The sequence below is a fragment of the Drosophila novamexicana genome, unplaced genomic scaffold, assembly GCF_003285875.2.
Source record: "Drosophila novamexicana strain 15010-1031.04,08,12 unplaced genomic scaffold, DnovRS2.1 tig00000820-arrow-pilon, whole genome shotgun sequence".
Taxonomy (NCBI): Eukaryota; Metazoa; Arthropoda; class Insecta; order Diptera; family Drosophilidae; genus Drosophila; species Drosophila novamexicana.
In genome coordinates, this window is record NW_020824828.1 from 239199 (window position 1) to 260476 (window position 21278).

Genomic DNA, 21278 nt, shown 5'->3' on the forward strand with positions numbered 1-21278 from the left:
CGAATATCAAAACTTTTTTGAATATTTTTTTGAAAATCTCGGGTAAATATAATCTGATTTTTAAATATTATACCTTTTTGAATTCGTACGGATCCCTACTATCATATGGCATTCATAGAAATTAAAAATTGATGGGTTGGAAAAAGTTGTTGACAACAAAAAACGTTTCGTTGGTATAATCAACCTTTTTTATTGATTTTTTTAGACTATCTCTGCCAAGTAATCTCAGAGTCGCAGCATTCGCCAACCCATACAAGAGACCTCGCTGAGAGGTGTGTAGTCAGAAGGCTCAAGAAAAGATCCTTTAGAGACCTCCTCCAACCACGACACAGGAGAAGCCCCAGAGTCCACCGACTACCTACGTGACGGTGCAGCCTTACTCAAAGAAGACGGCTTTGACGTTTGTCCACGATAAAGACTGAGGAGCCAACCAGGATTGGCGAGATACCACCTAAGTTAACGGTTTTGTAATATAAATGTATGCTATTTTTTGATTCAATACAATAAACATATATAAGTTAAAAAAAAAACACTTTTGACGATTTTTTTTTTTTTGAACTCGGGTAAATATATCCTGTTTTTGAAATGTTATACCTTTTTGAATTCGTACGAATCCCTTCTATCATACGGCATTCAAACAAATTACAAATTAATGGGTTGAAATGAGTTGTTGACCAAAAAACGTTTCGTTTGTGAAATCAACCTTTTTTGATAATTTTTTAGACTATCTCGGCCAAATAATGTCAGATTTTGGAATTTTATACTATTTTTGACTCGCAAAGATCAGTACTATCGATTGGCATCAGAAAACTAAAAATCTAAATTTTGAGCCTAATCGACCAAAAAGCAAGGGGTTACATCACGTTTTATTCCAAAATCGGGGTAGGTTCGAATATCTTGTTTGACGAATTTTTTGAAAATCTCGGGTAAATATAATCTCATTTTAAAATGTTATACCTTTTTGAATGCGTACGGATCCCTAGTATGGCATTCATTAAAAAAAAAGTTGTTGGCCAAAAAACGTTTCGCTTGCAAAGTCCCCCTTTTTTGGAGTATCTCAAGTGAGATTCATTAAATTATGCTAAACGAAGTACTGTCCCAATCGAGCTCTCTCCACTGGATTTATTCAAGCCATGTAAATAGGTAGCTTTATCTAAATCAATATACTTACTTTGCATACCCAAGCCATTTGCATGAACATAATATTAAACAAGTAAGATGTTCTAGTCGGGAGCTCCCTTCTCTTCTTCCAACATCAAATGCATATATATATTCTATTTTAGAAGCTATATGTCAAGTTTGGTGACTCTAGCTCTTATTATTTGCCAAAATTGCCCAAAAAACAGGATATCGATATCGATTTTTATCGATTGCTTGGAAACGGAGTAAGTTATCGATTATCGGAAACAAACTCGATCTGCGCGGGAACTAGGAGCACCTACATCTAAAATTTCAAGCCTCTAGCTCTTATAGGTTCTGAGATCCTTGCGTTCATACATACGGACGGACGGACGGACGGGCGGACAGACAGACGGACATGGCTAGATCGAGTCGGCTATTTATGCTGATCAAGAATATATATACTTCATAGGTTCGGAGATGCTTCCTTCTGCCTGTTACGTACATTTGGCTTTCGCACAAATACAATATACCCTTATACCCATTTTTAATGGGTTCAGGGTATAAAAATAAGTTGAATTTAACAGAAGGTAGTATAAACATAAAAATCGCATAGAAAGGCGTTACATATTTAATAGATAGAGGGAGACAGCCTGTGAGAGATAGAGAGAAAGAAAAAGAGAGAGTGAGACAGACACAGAGAGAGAGAGAGAGAGAGAGAGAGAGAAAGAGAGAGAAAGAGAGTAAGACAAGGGAAGAGTGCGCAAGCACAAAGCTTATTTATCACAGTGTCAAATGAAACGTTTAATATTGATAATATTTTGAGTTTAGGGTATGCAAAGCGTTTCATATATAGAATACATTTGCGTTCCTATTGCAAATTATGGCCCTATCCGATAGAGATAAATAATATATAAAACATATGCTTTATTTGAATATTGTGATTCCTTTCATTGGATTTGGCTTTTGCTGCTTCCATGTATGCCTTTGGGGGCATTACTTACCTCCGTTTGATGCTGTGACCGGTAAACGGGCATCGCCTTGACAAAGAGCGGCATCTTGCGCGACTGCTTCTGCTGGACGGCTTCCTGGAGCTGCTGCTGCTCGTAGGTGTGCAGTGTGGCCTGCGGACTGCCGGGCGATTGCAGGGTATGGGCATTGGGATGCTGGTGATGTGAATGTGATTGATGTGGTTGCGAACCCGAGAAAGATCGTTCCCAGGCGGGCGAGTTGTTCGGATCGAGAGCCAGCTGTGCGAGCCGCAGCTCAGTGATCCACTCCTTTTTCACATTTGGTGTCTGCGTTTGGAAAGTGAAGGTCTCCTCCTTGCCGGACTTGTGGCGGCCAATTAGTTGCAAGCAGCAGGAGTCCACCCAGGCCATCTCCTCGTCCTTGCGCTGAATGGAGCCCTGTATGGTATTGAGCACATTGCGCGTTGTATTCAAGTTGAGTTCCTTGTAGCTGCCTTTAAGTGTGCCGACCAGGTCGTGTATGCGCGATATAACCTCATAGTCGTACATCAGTGTGCTCATCTCGTTGCACAGATTATCCGCTCCGTTTGTGAGCTGTGCGGCTGGCGAGCTATGCGCATCTCCGCTGGCAAAGGGCGATCCCAAGCCCGGTAGCCCGCCCTGACCATGGCCGGAGAGCGTTGCATTTGCATAGCCGCCGGCGGTGGTATTTCCAGTGCTGCCATTCGACTTGAGACTGCCTCCACGATTCAGACCTGTGCAGCAGGAAAACAGTTGCGAGTTAGAGTATGCTCAGTTATGAAGCCTGGCCAACATACCTGCTGTTAATATTCTAGATAATGTTGCGGATGCGCTGTTGTCCACAATCTCGACATCGTTGACGGGAAACATCCACTTAAAGGTGAGCTTCTCGGTGGCGCCGAAATCATGGGATTGCTTGGGCGCCACAGACACGCAGATGACCTTGTCGTTGAGCAGCAGCAGACGTCGTTGCTTGCACTTGACTATGAAGCCCGCCTGGTTGAACTCCATGTGAGTGACATTGTCCTCGCGGAGCAGATAGCGGGCCCGATTTCCGCAGCTGTCGCTGACGCTGTTGAGGGAGCGTGTATTAAATGTGCCGCTTATGTGGCCAAGCATCTCCTTGAAGGCCTGATACTGCTCCGCCTCACGCTTGCTCTCGTTGAGCAGCTCGGCGAGCAGCTCCAGCTGTGACAGCGCCAGCTGCAGAGACATGCGATCGTGGTGACCCTGTGGCGTGTACTTGAGCAGGTCCTGCAGAAAGAGTATAAACTGGGGAAAGCGCTGCACGGGCTTCACCATCAGTCCAAAGAAGGATAGCCGATCGTGGGCACTGATCTGCTTCACCTTGAAGAAATCAGCCAGCGCCGATTTGCGCTTCTCCTCCATTTTGGCAAGTTCCATGGCCGCCGAGAAGTTGTTGATGAAGCCCGAGTATATCTCTAACAATTGCGGCTTGCCAAAGGCGCCCACAAAGCAATCGCCGATCTTCTCATCCCGATCCCAGTTGCGTACACACTCGGACAACGAGATGCGGAACAGCTTGTGTGAGTGTAGAATGTCCGGCAAGCAATGGAATAGCGTTGCGATCTTCACTGGATTTAGCACCGGTGGACTGCACTCCTCCAGCGGCTTCTTGTAATCCTGCCAAAAAAAAGGCGAGAGAAAAAGAGAGAGTTGAGAGTAAACCTGCTGATAGACGCATTGCTACATTTTCAGATGTCGATGCTTTACCAAAAGTTGCAAGATCTCTGTTCGCCAACTCGAAATGCTCGGTTTAATTCTATTTTGGTTCTTTTTAATGGGTGTTTAACTAATTTTGCAACTACTCTTTTCATAAAGGTTGTTTGAAATGGTTAAGTGAATGATGCTTCGTATTGAGTTGGTGTGAGTGTGGGTGTCAAGAGTATCGAATATATAGTTACAATTTACATAGGTGTGCGTGTGTGTGTGTGAATTTGTGTGTTAGAATTGGAGTTAGTTATGACGGAGAGTGACGGCATATGACGGTGGGAATTGGATGGCATGTAAAGAAGAAAACAAATGAGTTGTCATGAGAGTTAACATTAACATAAATCGGTGTTTATTAGAGCCATTACGTAATAATCAGTAGGGGAAATGGGAACAAGAAAAGTTACCATATTCGGATTTCCGAATATAAAATACCTTTGCAGACATTTGGCAATATACATTTTAACATTTTCTCTACATACATTTAAATAAAAAGTTTTTCAAATCTAAATTTACGTTTGATTGCATTTGACTTTTAATATTGATATTATATTATGCATAATACACTGTTGTTCTATATTTTAGAAAATTGTTATAAAATGAAATTTTTAATGAAATATTTTCTATGAATGTATATTTTGGGATTACGTTTTTTCAATACAAGAATTTGTTTAAATCACAGAATTTAGATGAATTTATGCAAAGTTTCAATTTAATGGCTGCAAAACTAGCCCAGTTTGCATATAAACAAATAGGAAGAAATATAGTGAGCTTTTAGTACATATACAAAACAAACAATTTTCTTTGCAAGGATATACAAATTAAAAATCTGAGGCCTAAGGGTGCCAAGAATTTCAACTGACACAAGTGTGCCCGAGAGTGAACACAAACTCAAATACATATATATTTATATACGGAAATTAATAAGACGTACAAAAAATCAGAATTTTTATTATTTATTATATATGCACCACTATATGAGATTTAATCCACTTTTGGCTTACAAGATGACAACAACAGACAACAAATTGAAACAGAGTACAGTCCACGATGAGGACGGTATTCTGGAGCTGGACGCGGACAAGGTAACTTTGGTGGCCGATACATTCAGCAAGGTGGAGATGTACCTGCAATCTGACACAAAGCGGGGCTATGTCAAGCTTAACGCGCCCGGCCTCTACAGTTTTCAAATGCCTGATCACCCTGACGGTGACCGTGAGAGCACCACACACAACGAGGATGATGATTCAACGCTGACTGACAGTTGGACAAAGGAGAGCGTGGACGAGATCAATTTAATTAACGAGGATGACGAGGCGCAGCTCGGAGTTATCCAAAGAGACGAAGAGACTGGCGAGATGTATATACTGATGCCCCTAGAAGTGGACGTGCTGCTCCATCCCGAGTCAAGTGTAATGAGCGAGCAGCCTTCAAGTCTCACCACGGTCGACTCCTCGACGACCATTGCTGGCATAAGTGATGAGGACGAGGAGGACGCGTCGCAGACGACGCTGACAGAGAATCCCCGGCCTCTCAATGTGTTGCATGCCGATCAGGCAGGTCGAGAAATACTATGCGAACACGAAGTATGCAGATTTGTGGTGCCGAAGATGAGCCTCAAGTTTAAGCTGACACTCCAAGTTGGAGAGCCAAATGATGGAGAAGAAATATGGGACTAGAAATAATGTTATCCTACGAACAAAATTCGCTACATGTAGCTGCCATTTACTCTACCTAAGCCCTCAAGCCTAAACAACCATTTTGCTGATTTTAGTTGATAAATTTAGTGTTTAGAGTACTGTGAACTTTTTACTCGTATTCGAAATTTAACTCATACTCATACTCACACTGGTACTCGTACTTATATTCTTAGTTATACTTGGACTGGCACTTACACTCATACCCGTAATCATAATCATGCACATATTCCTACTTGTACTCATCCTCATGCACACGTACTCGTACTTGCAATCGCATTCGAACCCATAATAGTACTCATGCATTGCACTCGCCATACTCATACTCATACTCATACTCATACTCATACTCATACTCATACTCATACTCATACTCATACTCATACTCATACTCATACTCATACTCATACTCATACTCATACTCATACTCATACACATACTCATACTCATACTCATATGCATTAGTACTCACATTGACTAGACGTTGTAAAGTGGCCACGTATGAGTTCTCACTGTGAACGATGGCGGCCACAATGTGGCGCCGCTTGAGCTGCTGCTGGGATAGACCGGGCGGTGCCGGCGGCAGCATTGGCACTATGAGCCGGCTATGGGCGGTGCGTGCGGTGCCATTGGCCCGACTGCCCGGCGGTATCATCAGGTCCATATCGAAGCGGCTGCTGTCCGGTGCGGAGTTCTCATCATCCTCGTACTGAAAAAGAGTTGGTGACTTGTTAAGCATTTGACTGTTTGTAACGGATTATTCCTTGTGGACTTACCTCGGGCACGCCTGGCATCATTTTGCTGGCACCCAGATTGGCCAGCTTCTGTGGCGAGGCGGCGTCCAGCGTCGCTGTCACTGTGGTTGGCTTTGGCGTGGCTGCGCCAGATGCGTCCGGTATGTCAAAACTAGAGGCCGTAGACTGCCTACCATCGCGTCCACCCACATCATATTGGTGTGTGGAGCCACGTCGAATGGAGAACCAACGCGAAAGACGTCCGCCCGGCGATTCCCCGGGTGCGGTGTTCTCCTCGCGCTGAGCCGATGCCCCTGAGCTGGTGGGCATCGTGCAGGCACTAGCTCTTCGCATAATCATGTTGCTGTCGCGGCTGCCGTTACTGGCGCTCTGACTGCACTGCGGCTGGGCGGAGGAGTGAGTGTTTGCGTTTGCGCTAGAGGACGAGTTGGTAGAGGCAGCCGTGCGCCATTTGTCAAACGACAAATGCTGCTTGGCCTTGTTGAAGGTGGAACGCAATTGGGAATTGCGTTGGTTGCCAGCGCTTAACGAACTCACGCTGCTGCTGGTCTGTTCCTCTTCTGTAAAGTTCTCCTCGTCGGAGTGGCTCGCTGTGGGCGCCTCTCGGCGTTCCCGTCCCGGTGATTTTGTGTCCCGTTCGCTGCTGCTGCTCGCGCTGCTGCCAACACCGACACCAACACCAACGGCAGCCTGGCCACCGTTGGCGCTGAAGCTTCCGCCGGCAATTGTGGCGCTGTCTGCCTGCTGGCTGATCTGGCAGCCCTTCGCGCGCTGTTGCTGCTCAGCAATCCGACGACTAAAGGCGCTGTGCAGCTGTGCTGTGGTCAAGCTCGCCTTCTGACTTGTGATCCCCTGACTTGGCGATGTGATGAACGAGGATGTCTGATGCGTCTGCGCCTGCGACTGCAACTGCGATTGCGACTGCTGTGTTTGTTGTTCCGGCTCCGCCAAAGTATCCTCCCATGAGCTGGAGTTCAGTTTGTTTTCATCTGTAAGATAAGATCCGATACAGAAAAAGAATGAATACGGGCTTAGTTGATTGATTGGCTGGCTGACTGGCTGATGACGCCATCCGCTAATGTTCGCAATGATTGGCAATTAAAAGGCGGCAGTTTAACGCAAGTTGGATTAAGCCAAGTGGCTGGCTCCAGGCGCGCGAAAATACGAAGCTCAACAGCTTACAACCATTTGGCCATGTGCAGTAGCATGCGTGGGCTGCCCGCAGGGGCACAGCATCAAAGCCATTGCCGACGCTATACCAAAGAGAGCATTGTAGTTAGAATAATCCGACTGGGCCATACCCTATCCTGGGAGGGACTTCACGTTATGTCCCACTTGAAAGTCAAGCCTTGTAGCTCTTAGGGATTGAGTTGTGGCTTGATCACCAGTCAGTCAGGACATACTCTTTTATGTATATGTATAAATATGCGGACGGACGGACGGACGGACAAACAGACGGACATAGGCTTTTAGTAATATACCCGATTTGCTTTTTTGAGCAGGCCAAGCTCAAGAACTGTTGTCGCGTCGATCGTAGCTCGTTAGCGCCGGCGGCAAGCTGCGTGGGCTTCTTTGAAGTGGCCATGACCACAGGCAGCAGCAACCAATAACCAGCACCAGCAACAAGCAGCGCGGCAACAGTATTAGAAACAAGAACAACAACAACAACAACCACAGCCACACATAGTATTAGCAGATTTATCATGCCGAAAACACAAACAACAAGCCATGCCGTGACAGACAATACAACAAGAACAACGAGAATATTAAGAACAATATATGGGGACATAACAATTGGCGCTGAGATTGCTGCCAATTCACGTGGCCATAATTAATCATGCAGTAAACAATGCGATAACTGCGAGTTAACTGGTCCTGTTGTCCTTTACCAAGGGCGTGGCAATCCCTTAATGTAGTGTGGCAAAGAGATACGACAGTTGCGCCACAAAATGGCCGGATACAGCGTGGGCAACAAACATAAATGCCGGCAGACCAATATTTGCCAATTTCAAGGCATCTTAAACAGCCTGCCATATGAGAGTGTGCGTCCGTGTGGGTGTGAGTGTGTGTGTTTGTATTTGTGTAAAGCAAACAGTGGCTGCCACTGGCAGGCTACCTCTACTCGCCCCCCAGTCACTCTCATCTGCAGCACTTTAACCATTTGGCAAAAACCCGCTTTTACAAAATTGAGTTTGTGTAACTTTTATTAGGAACCCAACGCATATTGAAAGCAACCAATGCGTTTAGCTATACCCTGTACCGCAACTAAATGCAAAGGGCATGTACGTCTGCTACTCGTGCTTTTCCCAAACTTATGTAGCTGACAGTTGACCTAAAAGCTGAAGTGAACATTAAATGGGTTTGCTTTTCGACTGTTGTTGCTATTCCTGTTACTGGGTATCTTGCAGTCGAGCCATTACGGCTACTCTCGCTCGTATACATATTAGTACTAATGTTGATACTTTTCGGCTTCATAATGGGCAAAAGTTTGGCGTCTTTCGAAAGGCATTCAATTGATTGGGACCAGAGCTTAATTTGATTGCTGTGCGTGTGTGTGTGTGTGTGTGCCTGTGTGCGTGTATGAAAAAGAACACATCCGAAGTTTATGTATATATTTTGATTATCATATAGCCAAAATGAGCTTTCAGTGTGTTGAGTAAGAAGTGCTGTGACTTTGGTTTAAATTCATAATTAATTTTAAATATCTCTTGCCAAGATGGGCTGAACGTGTTAGATAAAAACAGGAGATAATGATAAGATGTGAAAAAGTATGAAGTACTAAGTAGCTCACTGGCATTATTGTGCTCTTCTTTATATCAGTCATATTTTGCACGCCTTGAGACACATAATTCGGTAAAAAATGCAACCTTCGATCCCCGTCTTACATCTGAATTTAGCGAAATCAATAAAACAAATAATAAAACAATAAAACAGGCTGCTGTGGCCAATAAAAATGCATTGAATGCGAATGCAAAGACCACAAATGCGAGGCAGCAGCCATTGTCGGGCAAACTTGACATTGCGCATACGCCCAGTCTGCCGCATGGACTTAGACACTGCTCTGCTCATTTCTTGTTCTTTGGTGCAAGGCTGCGCTGTACTCTTGGTGGTGACATGACTTGTGCGGCTCTGTGGGTTTGCCTTAGCTAGCTAACTTTGCTGCCCTTGGCCGAGAGCAGCGGCCAAAGTCGCCGCCCCAGCACAAATATATATATGTATATATATATTTATATAAATATTTGTGCATACATATATAGTATATATATTGTAAGAGATTTGTTGGCTTGTCTCATGCTTCATCAGTCCGCCAGCCCACACACAGGCAAATTGATTTTAGTCAACCCACAAGTGGTGACCAGTGGCTGTTGGTGTTGTTTCACTTTTTTGTTTTCTTTCTTTCTGCTTGGTTGTGCAACGCTCGAACAGATTACGTATACGCAGTGTTGCGGCCGCGGCCGCGACGATTGCACATTAATTATGATCAAATGCAACTCCTGGGACGCGCTGTGCACTATACCTCCACTCCTTTTGCATAACGTGTCGATTTGCACAAAAAACTTATAAAAATTAATCATACGCCACGTGAGTCGCGGAGGTGGCAAAAACGCACCATTTGCATAACAAACCCAGTCCGCCACGCAGCCAGTCCGCCTGTCTGTTAGTCTGTCAGTCTGTCAGTTGGACATGCCGTCAAAGTCAGTTGAGTTGACAGTTTTTTATTCCTTAGTTCGGTCGAATTGCAATTGGTTGGCGTGATTAATGAGCCTCATTAAACGCGTCTACAGAATGCCCACAGAAGAAACGCACACAGAAATGCTAATGACTCCGGGCATTTACTTAAATTATACAAATTATATTTCATTGTTTGGCAGCTCAGCACAGCCCACACTGAAAGCGAAAATAAATGCGAAATTCATATACTCTACAACAACTGAGTGTGTCCGACGGGCAGGTACCCTGCATCCTGTGCCTGAATATTTCAAGCACACATTTCTAATGCAGTAGATTACTTCAAGTCTTATTGAGGATAATGATAATCGCATAGAAGGCCACTCATTATAAAAGCATTTAATAAAAAGAATTAATTATGCCAGATCTTTTATTTTTTACTTAACTGAAGTGTCAAAAGTATTAAAGAACTATTTTTAATAAACATTATCTTTAATGAAGCTTTCTAACAAAGCGATGAGAATTTTGAGAATGATGTATACGTGGTTATTGGGTACTCTTTTTTGACATTTAACATACATTTGCAAAACAACAGCTTGCCCTTTCTTTTTGTTGTTTTTTTTTTTTTTTAACAGGTACAGGGTATTTCCAGTAAATGACAAGCATATGAGGTTTGGACAAGCTTAGAAGCTGTGACTAATTGAAATGACAGCGCAAAGTGGCCACAAAGTTGGCACCCAATTGGCTTTTAGCGCGGCTCTAACAGATTGAACAAGCTTGTCTGCATTTGCGTAAATATTTATTATACGGCCAGTTCGAATGCAGGTCACTCTTAACGCTGTCATTTGCAGCCAGGCATCAGGCAGGAGAGAAGGAGATTCAAAGTTTTTACCACACAGTTTAGCACAGTTTGACAGCGTTTGCCACTGAATGCCAATGGCAATCGCAATTCCCGGCTTTGTCACTGGCGAAAGTCACCTGCTGCGCTTTATGCAACATGCGGTCTAATGAGGCCACAAGCCAAATACTCGCCACTTGCCGGCACGAGTTTCAAAGTAATTTCGTGTGTGTCTAAAATTGAGAAGCATGCGGCGCACATGCACTTTAACCAGCGCATAAGCTTAACCAAGTTGGCCAAGTTTTTAGAGGGAGGCATCTTCAAATGGTGGGCGTAAGAGCTGCTCGCTTGGTTAGGTGGATCTCATTACGTGAAGTTCCTGCCATGCTCACTCCGTCACACGTGTGTATAATAAGTGTGGAAATTGCTTTCTATTTGCAATTTTGATGACGTTGCCAGAGCAGCGCGTGCCTCTGCCATAAACTAATTATTATAATGTAAATCACACACGCAACCCGAGCAGAAGATGTCGGGATGTTTGGTTTGGGCTCGGATTTGTTGGGTAGGTCGCCCAAGAAGCTGTGCTTGCGGCAATAGAAACTTCATGAAATGCCAACTGCCTTATCCACTCACATAATTATGAGTGCGAGTGTGCGAGTGTGCGTGTGTGGGTGCACAACAATCTTGAGTATATGAAAAATAGAAAGCAGGCATCAGCGCATATTTGCGTCAGACATAATCCCATGGTAAACTTATCGTACTTATAATGCCTGCCCATTACTCCATGGAATGAGCTATTTAAGTGTGTGATGCGTAGTTGCTTGAGCTTTAATTAGTTGTATTTCATTATTTATTTATATGACAAGTCGTTTTAGCCTTACACCAATATTAAATTGGCTACCTCAAGGTAAATGTTGCTTAGTTTTTACCTTGTCACTTGCTCGATGCTTAAACTGGTTGCGAATCGTAACGCGTCAAGCAGCAAAGCAGCTAAGCGAACAAAACCATAAATTATATGTAATGCATATATTTTATACACCCTTCAATAAAATCAGAATATATATTTGAAGGAGTTGCCTAAATTATTAAAAATAAAATAATGTTTTCAATTATCTGTTTTCAAAAACAACATTAAATATGTATTAAATATACAGCTAGGTGCCATATATGTATTTGTACTTATACATTATGGAAAATGAACGAAATGCAAAACTAAAAAAACAAACACAGTACACATTAGCCACAAGACTGAGACACCGCTGGAGGGAAAGCCGCATCCAGAATATGTACATATATATGTACAGAAATATGTATGTGGCACACATGTGTTCAAATGCGAATCAACATCATGTGCAGTGGGAAATTACAACTGAAACTGTGTCAGCCAGAACGAATGGAATAAAGATGCAACCACCTAATCCACGGGCTAATAATAAATGGCATCAGCATTAGCTAGTCAGGCGATAAGTCAGGCCAGGCCAGACCAGGCCAAAACAAGTCAATTAGAAATTAGCGATGCGCTGAGCCCCTACAGATGTGCAAAGTCGCTGGCAAGTGATAAACTTGTGCAATTTAACGACTTCATTAATAGAATTGCAAATTGTTTGCCAGCAACAGAAGCCAGGCGCAGGCACCTCTCAAAGTTCGGCTATAATTGGCAACGAAATCAAATGCTCGATTTAAGCAATTAAAATTGATTTTAAACACCTTTTGCCAGCAGCCTGCAAATGGTCTGTTCCCAGTGGATTAAATTGTACATTGTTCGAATGAAAATGAAGTTGGACTAGCCAGAGACTTCGAATATACATGTACAACTATTTTACAGATTCCTATAATTTGACAGGTAGGTTACTGATCAAACCCAAAAGTGGTTCGGTTCGTTGTCTTTAGGTTCACTTCGTGAACTTGGCTTTTGACATGCAATACAGCTAGATTTTAAGTCAAACCTTGGTTTTTCATATATTCTTTAGGGTTTTATGAAACATTTAAATTTTTAATTTATGATTGCCATTTTATTGCAAGTCGCACATATTTTCATATACTAGAATATAGCACAAAATATGGTTGATGCTAACCTTAACTTACAAAAATAGCAAAATGCGATCTTCATTAAATTGATCGAATTTGAAATGAAGACTAGTTATGAATTGTTTTTTGGCTGTGAAGGAGCATTAGACAATCGGTTGCTCTCGACTTATTTTACGTTGTTTTTGTCAACAGAGTATTGTGCAGTCGGTTATCATATGATAACCAACAACTGCACCCTTCTTAATACTTACTGATGTTGTGCTTTTAATGTTGACCCTGTTTATTGGCAGCAGCCAGACGGCCCGTAATCGACACAGTCTTGACCGTCGATATATTTAAAAAGCTACATGAAATTAGAACGTGACCGCACAGCACAGCGCTCCCTTTCGCTAAGCTCGCTTGGATTCCGTTTATATATGTTGTTTTTGTGAAAAGTAGCTGTGCGTTTGGCCCAATTTGAACTTTCTATGCGCTGCTATAGTTTCTGTAATCAAGCTACGGGGCGTCTGGGTTCAACAAAAACCTCAATCCATACGTGTGCCACACGCTTGAAATTGTCCTTAATTTTCCATTGGTTGTCTTTTAGTCGTTGCGGCAACTTCATGCATAAACTATGAGCCCAAAGTGGCTGACAACAGACAATGTGGCCAAAGTTGACCTTGGCGCACAAGCGCAAACACACATGCGCGCGTACACACACACATACACACACACACACGAGCGCCAACTTCCCCATTTAGCAACTTTCATTGGTGAATGGAGCCTAATTAGCAATAATTAACAATGGGTGGCTTCTATATAAACCAAGTTGTGGTCTAGTTTGCATCCATATTGAGAGCTAGTAGCACTGGCACAGCCCACGTACCGTTAGAGAAGCGTGCGACGTACAACGTGCAACGTTGCAACGTGCTAGTTGCAATGTGTCCCACATGAATTATTTAGCTGAACTCTGATTGGATACCTTGGGCATGTGAAAATGTCGGAATCAAATTAAACTGTTTGCGTCGCATGCAACTTGCTGGGGCCAGCAAAATGCCACAGACATGCCACTGCATATCAGCTTGGCAGTTGAACTGACTGACCCTCCTCCACCCTTCTTCACCCCCCTCACCAATACCCCACACCACACACACCAGAGCAGCATCATGCATAGAACAGACCCTTGTCCGGGCCCAGCGCAAGTCAATTCCTTTGCCAACTTGACGCAGAGCCGCTGCGTCTACTTAAGGCTGGATAGACACTTGCCCGTGCTGCTGCTGGTGCCCGTGCAATTGCCACTGCCAGTGCCACTGCCAGTGCCACTGTCATTGCAACTGCCACTGCAACTGCAACTGCAGAACATGCAAAATGGCACACACACACACACACACATACACAAACAGCTCTTGGCTTCGCTACCTATTTTAAGGAATTTTCTTGACGTTTTTTTAAAAGGAAACTCGTCTCGAGCAAGAAAAAGATGCTCCCCGGCTGCCGATAGAAGAGTCGAGCGATGCTAGATGCATGTGAATGTGGGCCCTTAAATGCCACATGCCTTTGACTATTTATAGGCGGGCGCTGAGCTGCAAACAATGCGGCGACGTCAAGTGGACTGACTAGCACCCCCCTCTCACTACATACCCCAGCAGCAGCAGCAGCAGCAGCAATCTCGACTGCATAACTTGAGCTTAGGGCTTTGGGTTTTGGTGTTGTTTCTGTTGGTTTTTGGTAGCTCGCCTTAGCCAGGCTAAGGCAAAGTGCCAACGCCAACGCCAGCGCCGACAGGAAGAGCGCTTCAGGACTTGAAAAGGCTGCGAGCAGCAGCCGCTGCTTTTGCTGTTATATATGGCTGTAGGGGGTGCCCTCTGGCTTTGAGCCCTCTTTAAAATTAAATTTGCCGTGTTCAGCTAGCTAGGATGTTCGGGGCGTGAAGCACATTGAAACCGAGTCAATGTTTTGTTCACTTTTAAATATGTCTGTACTATTGCTTTGAAGCGTCCAGAGTTGTATTTGAAGGGAATTTTCTCTGTTATTATCCGAGTCCCTTTATAAAATTTAAAATGAACAAAACAAATGTAACATATTACAAAAGGCAGCCATGTTTGCAAAGATTTTACAATGATTTTTTAATAAGTTAAACCTTTTTTTTAATAAATGAGGCTTTATAAAAGTAAAATTGTTCCATTCCAACATGACAGATACATACAATAACTTTACTTGAATACATGAAAATCGCATAGAAAGGCGATTTTCATACCATGTTAATAATTTAATCGCTAATCACACTCTTAGTAGAATATTCCGCAGTCAGCTGCGGCCGACTTTAACTTTTCCGCTTCTTCTTAGATGTAGACATTCTTTTATAATATATTTGCTTTGAATTTGGTATATTTTATATTTATACTAGTTGCGCCGCTTCAGACCAGAGTACGGGGTATCTGCAAGACGAACAGTCTTGCCTATTTTTCTGTTTGTTAGACGACAAAAGGAAATGCAACATTGCGAAATGTGAGCGGACAAGTTTCGTTTTTTTAGCTGTCGTATTTGTGTTTATTTTGAATTTTCTGTTGGGTCTCTTATCAAACGGAGTCGTAGCCCCGCTTTTTCCGCCTGTCCCACCCGTTACCAGTTTGCCAGACGGCCTGCATTTGCCCTTTTGATTGTTTGCCAGCGCGTTTTTATTTATTTATGATATTTATACACAAGAAATACAAATGCAGATATAACAAATATAGGGCTGTGAGTGTCTCTGTGTGTGTGTGTGTGTGTGTGACACGGTTTCACTTTCATTGGCGCTTATCAGAGATCGGTCGACTTTTTTTTTTTTTTAGTTTGTTGTGTTTGTTGTTGCCGCCGCGTAAACGCAGTGGCCCAGTAACGACATGGAATAAGACTGCGAAGATGGACTTGGACTTAGAGAGCGTAGATGCGAAGATGCCTATCTTGCCGAACTGCTGCAAGTCGGGACTTGGACTTGAATATGAAAATGCGGACATGGGACATTGATGCTCGCATCAAGAGTCGCTTTCTTACTCGAATTTGGTAATTGCAATTTACATAAATTTTGTTGTCAGCTGTCGGCAGCCGGCAATTTGCGCACATTTATAAACATTTTTGTTTTTGTTGTTTCCCATTCGGCTATTACGCTTAAAGAAAACAAAAAAAGCTATAATTATGGCCAACAACATAATTTATGAGGCTGCTTGATGAGACTGGCTGGATGGCTGGCTGGCTGGCGGCGCAATCACTAAAACTGGCACTCGCCTTAGCCGCTGTGCTCTGATGTGACTTTAATAAAATAATAAGCAATAATAATAATTGAACAAAAGCGAGTCGATCGAAACTATTCGAAAAATGCAAAGGAAAAAACTGCCGGCAAAGGCAGCTGGAAAAAGCGAAGTGCAACATCAATTTGCAGTTGCCAAGAATGCGCGCAAGTTCAAAGTGAAAGTCAACTGCAGCATCGCAAGCAGAGGCAACAACATCAACTACCTGGTCAGGTGGGCCCCAGCCAACAATCGAGTGGCCATTAAAAGCAAAAGTTGCTTATAAAAGCTGCAAACTACAAACAAGAACTCAAAGTCAAGACCAGCAGGAATCTGCCACGTTTCGAACTAACATACGATATGTTTTTATGCCTTAAGTTTGTCACGACAAACGCCTTACAGAATAAGCTGTACGATCTCCCAACCGACTTATATATTTGAGTTATCGTCAAAACAAAATCGATTTGCACCAAAGTTAATTTTACTATGAACCGAATTCTAGAAACAAAACAGTTGTCAAACAAAAAAAAGACAAATCAAAGCTCGAACCGAATGGAAATAAAACACTTTTAAAAACACTTTCCAAAACATAAAAAACTTGGGATTTACCCAACCATATTTGATATATTTTGGTAGGGATCAAATTTAACCCCTTGGTCGAAATTGGGCTTAGTTAACTAAGACATTATGTGGCACATAAAAACAAAAAAAATTTCTTAATTCGCCTTGGCTACAGGGGTAAACATAAACTTTAAGACGAGGAGAAGACATATATTTTGCTTAGTATCAAAATCCTCATCATAAGATATATTTTAATATAGCATTAGCTCGTCAAGTAATAAGTACATTTTTATGATCTATAGACGGGTAAGCAATTTGCTGTCATGGCTGATAATGATAGCTGAAAGGTTGCGTTTCGCTTTGACAATTAAAAGATCACGATGAATGATCAAAGATCAGGAATTGTCAAGTGTTTACTTTCAATTGAATCTTGAAACTGATTTCGATTTCATTGACTTTAATCGAACCGCAACGGAAGTGGCTTTGATCTGCCACGAGCTGGGTGTGTGTGTTTGTTGTGTGTGTGTGTGAGGGTGAGTGCGACTTCCCGTTATTACGTGAACCAATCGCAGCTCAATATCAAAGACAAAATGCAACCAAATGTCAAAACTTTGCGGTTGACAGCATCAACTCCGCCACGCCCCACTCAGCCCTTGGTCCGAGGCCCTGCTTCAGAGTGCGTGTCGTGTCTGGTTAACTTTGAGGAAGTTGCCATGCGGCAGACACGCACTATGCGCCCAGTTCCACCCGCTGCTCGTCCAACTTCAGCTTTAGCTTCAGTCTAGGACCGAGCCAATGCCCTCCACTGCGTATGGTAATGCAACTGCAATTGCAACTGCAACGCAGCTTTGGCTTCGTCTGTCGACTTTGTTTACGCGTCTTTTTTTTCTCCTTCTTTCTTCGTATCTGTGTTTGTTATTGTCTCCCGCTTTTCTCCCCACTGCCACACTCATTTGTTGCTCAGCCTCAGCGTTGATCTTGCACACATAATTTTATCTTTGGAAAGTGCACACACAAACGCACACCCACCAGGCACAATGTTTCCTTAACCCATACCCATACGCATGCCCTTACCCATTCCCATTATTGTCCCCAACTTTAGCCACGGCCCAAACTCAAAGCCTCCCCATAGCTCTTGCTATGTTTAATATTAAATTTCGATCATGTATGAATTGTTGTTGTTGTTAATGTTAATGTTAATGTTGATGTTGCTGCCGTTGTTAATGTTGTTGTTGATATTGTTGGTATTTCTCATTGTTATCTTCTTTCATGTTTTACATGCATTTCCATTCCATATGCATTTTTCTAGCTTTCCATTTCGATTTGCATGTCAATTTTCGAACGTTTATTTTTGCTGTTGTTGTTTTTGGGAGCGTTTCCCAATAATATTTTTATGTTGTTGTTGCCGCTTTTAGAGAAAAGTGCGTTGCTGGCCATCTGTTGTAGCTGGTGGCCAAGCGGAAGTCGCGTGTATTTTTAGTAAAGATCATCAGCTTATTACATTATAATCATACTTTAAAAATTTAAGTAATAGTTATAAACAATCAAACTAGCCTGGGTCCAAATCAGAGCTGACATCTTTTCTTTATACATAACTTCGATACATTTTAGTATTATTATCAATAGGTTAAGCACTATAATATAATGTTTTTCTGCAGTCCTTGATCACATCATCGCTTTATATGAGAGTCAATATTATATATATATATATATTTAAGATATATATATGTATATATATACATGTATGATCAGCAGCCTCGTTCACCTAATTGGTAGTCATGATCACATTTGTTTCACATTTCCGCCAAACGAACGATGACTGAACTGAGCGGCAAACTTAACTAACACTTAATTGAATACCTAGCTGAGTTCAGCTGTCTGTGGCTGGCGCTGGACCGGGCACCGGGGAGATGGGCGGGTGGCGTTCGCCAAATGAATGCCATTAATAGGTTTTGGCAACAGGTTAAGCGACTCGGACAACTTGGGGCAACTCAAATGCGAAATGTCACCCGGCAAAAGGTAATAGAAACAATAAAGAGCAAGCATATAAAGTGACTAACTAATACTCTGTAATTGTTACGGCTCATTTATCAAAGAATAGCTCAAAGTAAAAGTTCAACATTTCACATTAATAGCTTTCAAATCCATCAAAATCCACCATCTCTTGCGAAAAATGAGTGAAAACTGAAGATTAAACAATACTAGGCCTGGCCAAAGCCGGGAATCTAAATTATTTATTTGCGTGAGTAAAATGTTTTTTTTAATAACTGTGGGAACTATATGAAATATGTATATTTATAAACAATTTTCGATTCCATGTATCAGCTGTTAGCCTAATCTACTGTAAACTGACTATGACTGTATTTGGATAGGGTATTATAATGTTATAACAATAAGAACAACGACAACAAAAACAATCAAGTCAATTCAAATAATAAATATAGTCAGCTAAGCAAACTCGTTTCGTTGTCGGCTATTTAAAGCCGCCGAGTAATGCCAAAATACACACATACACACACACGCACATACACAACATGCATACATATACAAAATATCTTTGCTAATATTCATTAATGGATTTGCGACACATATTGCGATAATTTTGCCGCTGCGCAGAAGCTGTCACAGCGACAACAGCCACAGAGCCAGAGATACACTTAAATTAAGATGGAGATAGTTTTTACATGATTGATTCTTTGGTGCTGGGTCAATGCGACATGTGGCGGCAGCCCCAGATTGCAACACACGACGATGACGCTGACGTGCAAAGGCGACAAACTTGACCCTAATTTGGCAACGCCAGCGGCGCCGTTGGGGCCATTGCGTGCGGCCTGAATGCCTGACTGCCTGGCCGAAATGTGTTGCCACATAGGTTAGCCACTTAACCTTTATGGTCAGCGGTGTGTATGTGTTTGTGTTTTTGCCACCCAGTTGCCTGTCAACTGCAACACAAACTGCAACTGCCACCTGTGCACTGCATGCAACTTTCCAGGTTCTCCTCCAGCGCTGCCAGCACTCGACGACGTGAGTTAGAGAGTGCGCACCGCATGTGGCCAACAGGCAAATGTAATAATAACAACAACAACAACAACAACAACAACAACTATGTAAACAAACCAAATGTGTAACGCACAACCTTGAGAAGTTGTAAAGAGCCTCTAGCCAAATGGATTGCGCAACTCGGCCGGCCCGACTGGCAAATGGCCCAGACATAAGCGAGCTGTGGGCGGTTCTCTGCTTTAATTTGTAAAAGAATTCAATTTCGCTGGCATTAACTATCAGTAGCGATAAAAGGGGGGAAAAAACACGCACACACTTAAACGAGGCGCCAGAAATCATAAATTAACAAAAGTATTCAAAGTACTTAAGCACTCGCATGAAATGCGTGATTTCGATCGATTGTTAAAAAAAAAAAAACGACACAAGGGGATTATCGTCAAGTGGCATCTGTACCTGTATCCATACGTATGTGTATCTGTGCGCAGACAAAATGAATGGTAAATGGTAAATGCTAACTGCAGTTGCATACCTGAGCCACACTCGACAACAACAACAACAACAGCAACAGCAACAACAACAAATGGCCGCTTACTTTTTATCAACATAAACATCAGATTCGTTGTTGACTTCAAAAGTGCTGTGGGGCAGAGATGGGGCTAGGCATTTCACCAAACATGTCAAATGAACAATGCAAACTGCAAAAAGCAGATACATATGTACCTGCAACAAGTCTTATTTCCATTATTCATTAACAAACAACAAACCGGCTAACAGGTGGCTGGAAAAGTGCGTTCGAACGATTGAACAAATCGTATAAATTGCAGCTGAGCTTTAAATCAAATGCAAACACGCAGACACACAAACGCAAATGCAAGCATGAAATTGAAATCGTCAGACATATAGACATAGAGGCATATACAGGTACTAAATACAAATAGTGTTGCACAATTTTTGTGGCGGCTCTTAAATTAAAGACTTATGCCTCTTAAATGGAACTTCCACTAAGTAAAGCATTAACTCGCACTGTACAAAAAAGGTCAAGCATAAGATGCACATTGATATACCCTAGCCTGCGAACCCAAAACACAAATTTTCGCTGGTTCGGTTCAGGTCTCATTGCTTCGAGACCTGAACCGAACCCTTGATCCAGGTTTCGGTTCGTGAGCCTGGTTTCCGCTGGTTCGGTTCAGGGCTGAAAGTCATGCCTCGTTCCAAGCTTCAGTTCGTGAACCTAGGTTTCCTCATATGTAAAAACCAATTCTCTTCATTATAATTATTTTATTATTTATTAAGATTAGTTACCTTTAAATATTTAGAGCACGGAGAAGCTATCGTTAGGAACTACAAAATGTTGATATATATTCAAAATATTCCAAAGAATCGGAACGAAAGCATTTTTCGAAAAGAAATGGTTTGGCTGAGATTAAGGTTAAGCTGTTTTTCACCCTTATAATCCAGAGTAAGGCTCAGCTTCTCCCTTGCTAGGCTCTCAAAAAGATATAAGTCATAAATCTACAAAAGGGTTTTCTTCATTCATACATAAATCAGAAACCTTTCATGCTGGTCTAACAAAGCCAACTTGCTTGGCGTGCGATTGTGGTCAACGTATTGTGGTCTGCCTAGTACGTAATGGAACTTGTTGT

At 42.5% G+C, this 21278-nt stretch overlaps 2 protein-coding genes across 2 annotated transcripts in view; one reads left to right on the plus strand and one right to left on the minus strand.

The window, feature by feature from the left end:
* The window catches only part of LOC115764287 (rho guanine nucleotide exchange factor 10-like), a 58799-nt gene that overhangs the window by 4024 nt on the left and 33497 nt on the right, over window positions 1–21278 (minus strand). Inside the window, exons 2-5 of the mRNA XM_030707219.1 lie at window positions 6316–7283; window positions 6012–6248; window positions 2909–3755; window positions 2124–2845 (exon numbers count right to left, since the gene is read on the minus strand). Coding sequence (XP_030563079.1) covers window positions 2124–2845; window positions 2909–3755; window positions 6012–6248; window positions 6316–6633 — 2124 coding nt within the window. The 5' untranslated portion in view covers window positions 6634–7283. The remainder of the gene's footprint in view (window positions 1–2123; window positions 2846–2908; window positions 3756–6011; window positions 6249–6315; window positions 7284–21278) is intronic.
* LOC115764288 lies at window positions 4757–5653 on the plus strand. Its single transcript, XM_030707220.1, has one exon. The coding sequence runs from the start codon at window positions 4808–4810 to the stop codon at window positions 5519–5521; it is 714 nt and encodes a 237-aa protein (XP_030563080.1). The 5' UTR covers window positions 4757–4807; the 3' UTR covers window positions 5522–5653.

What these genes read in the sequence shown, in the direction of transcription:
- LOC115764288 (XM_030707220.1), top strand. Translation starts at nt 4,808, where the DNA reads ATGCACCACTATATGAGATTTAATCCACTTTTGGCTTACAAGATGACA.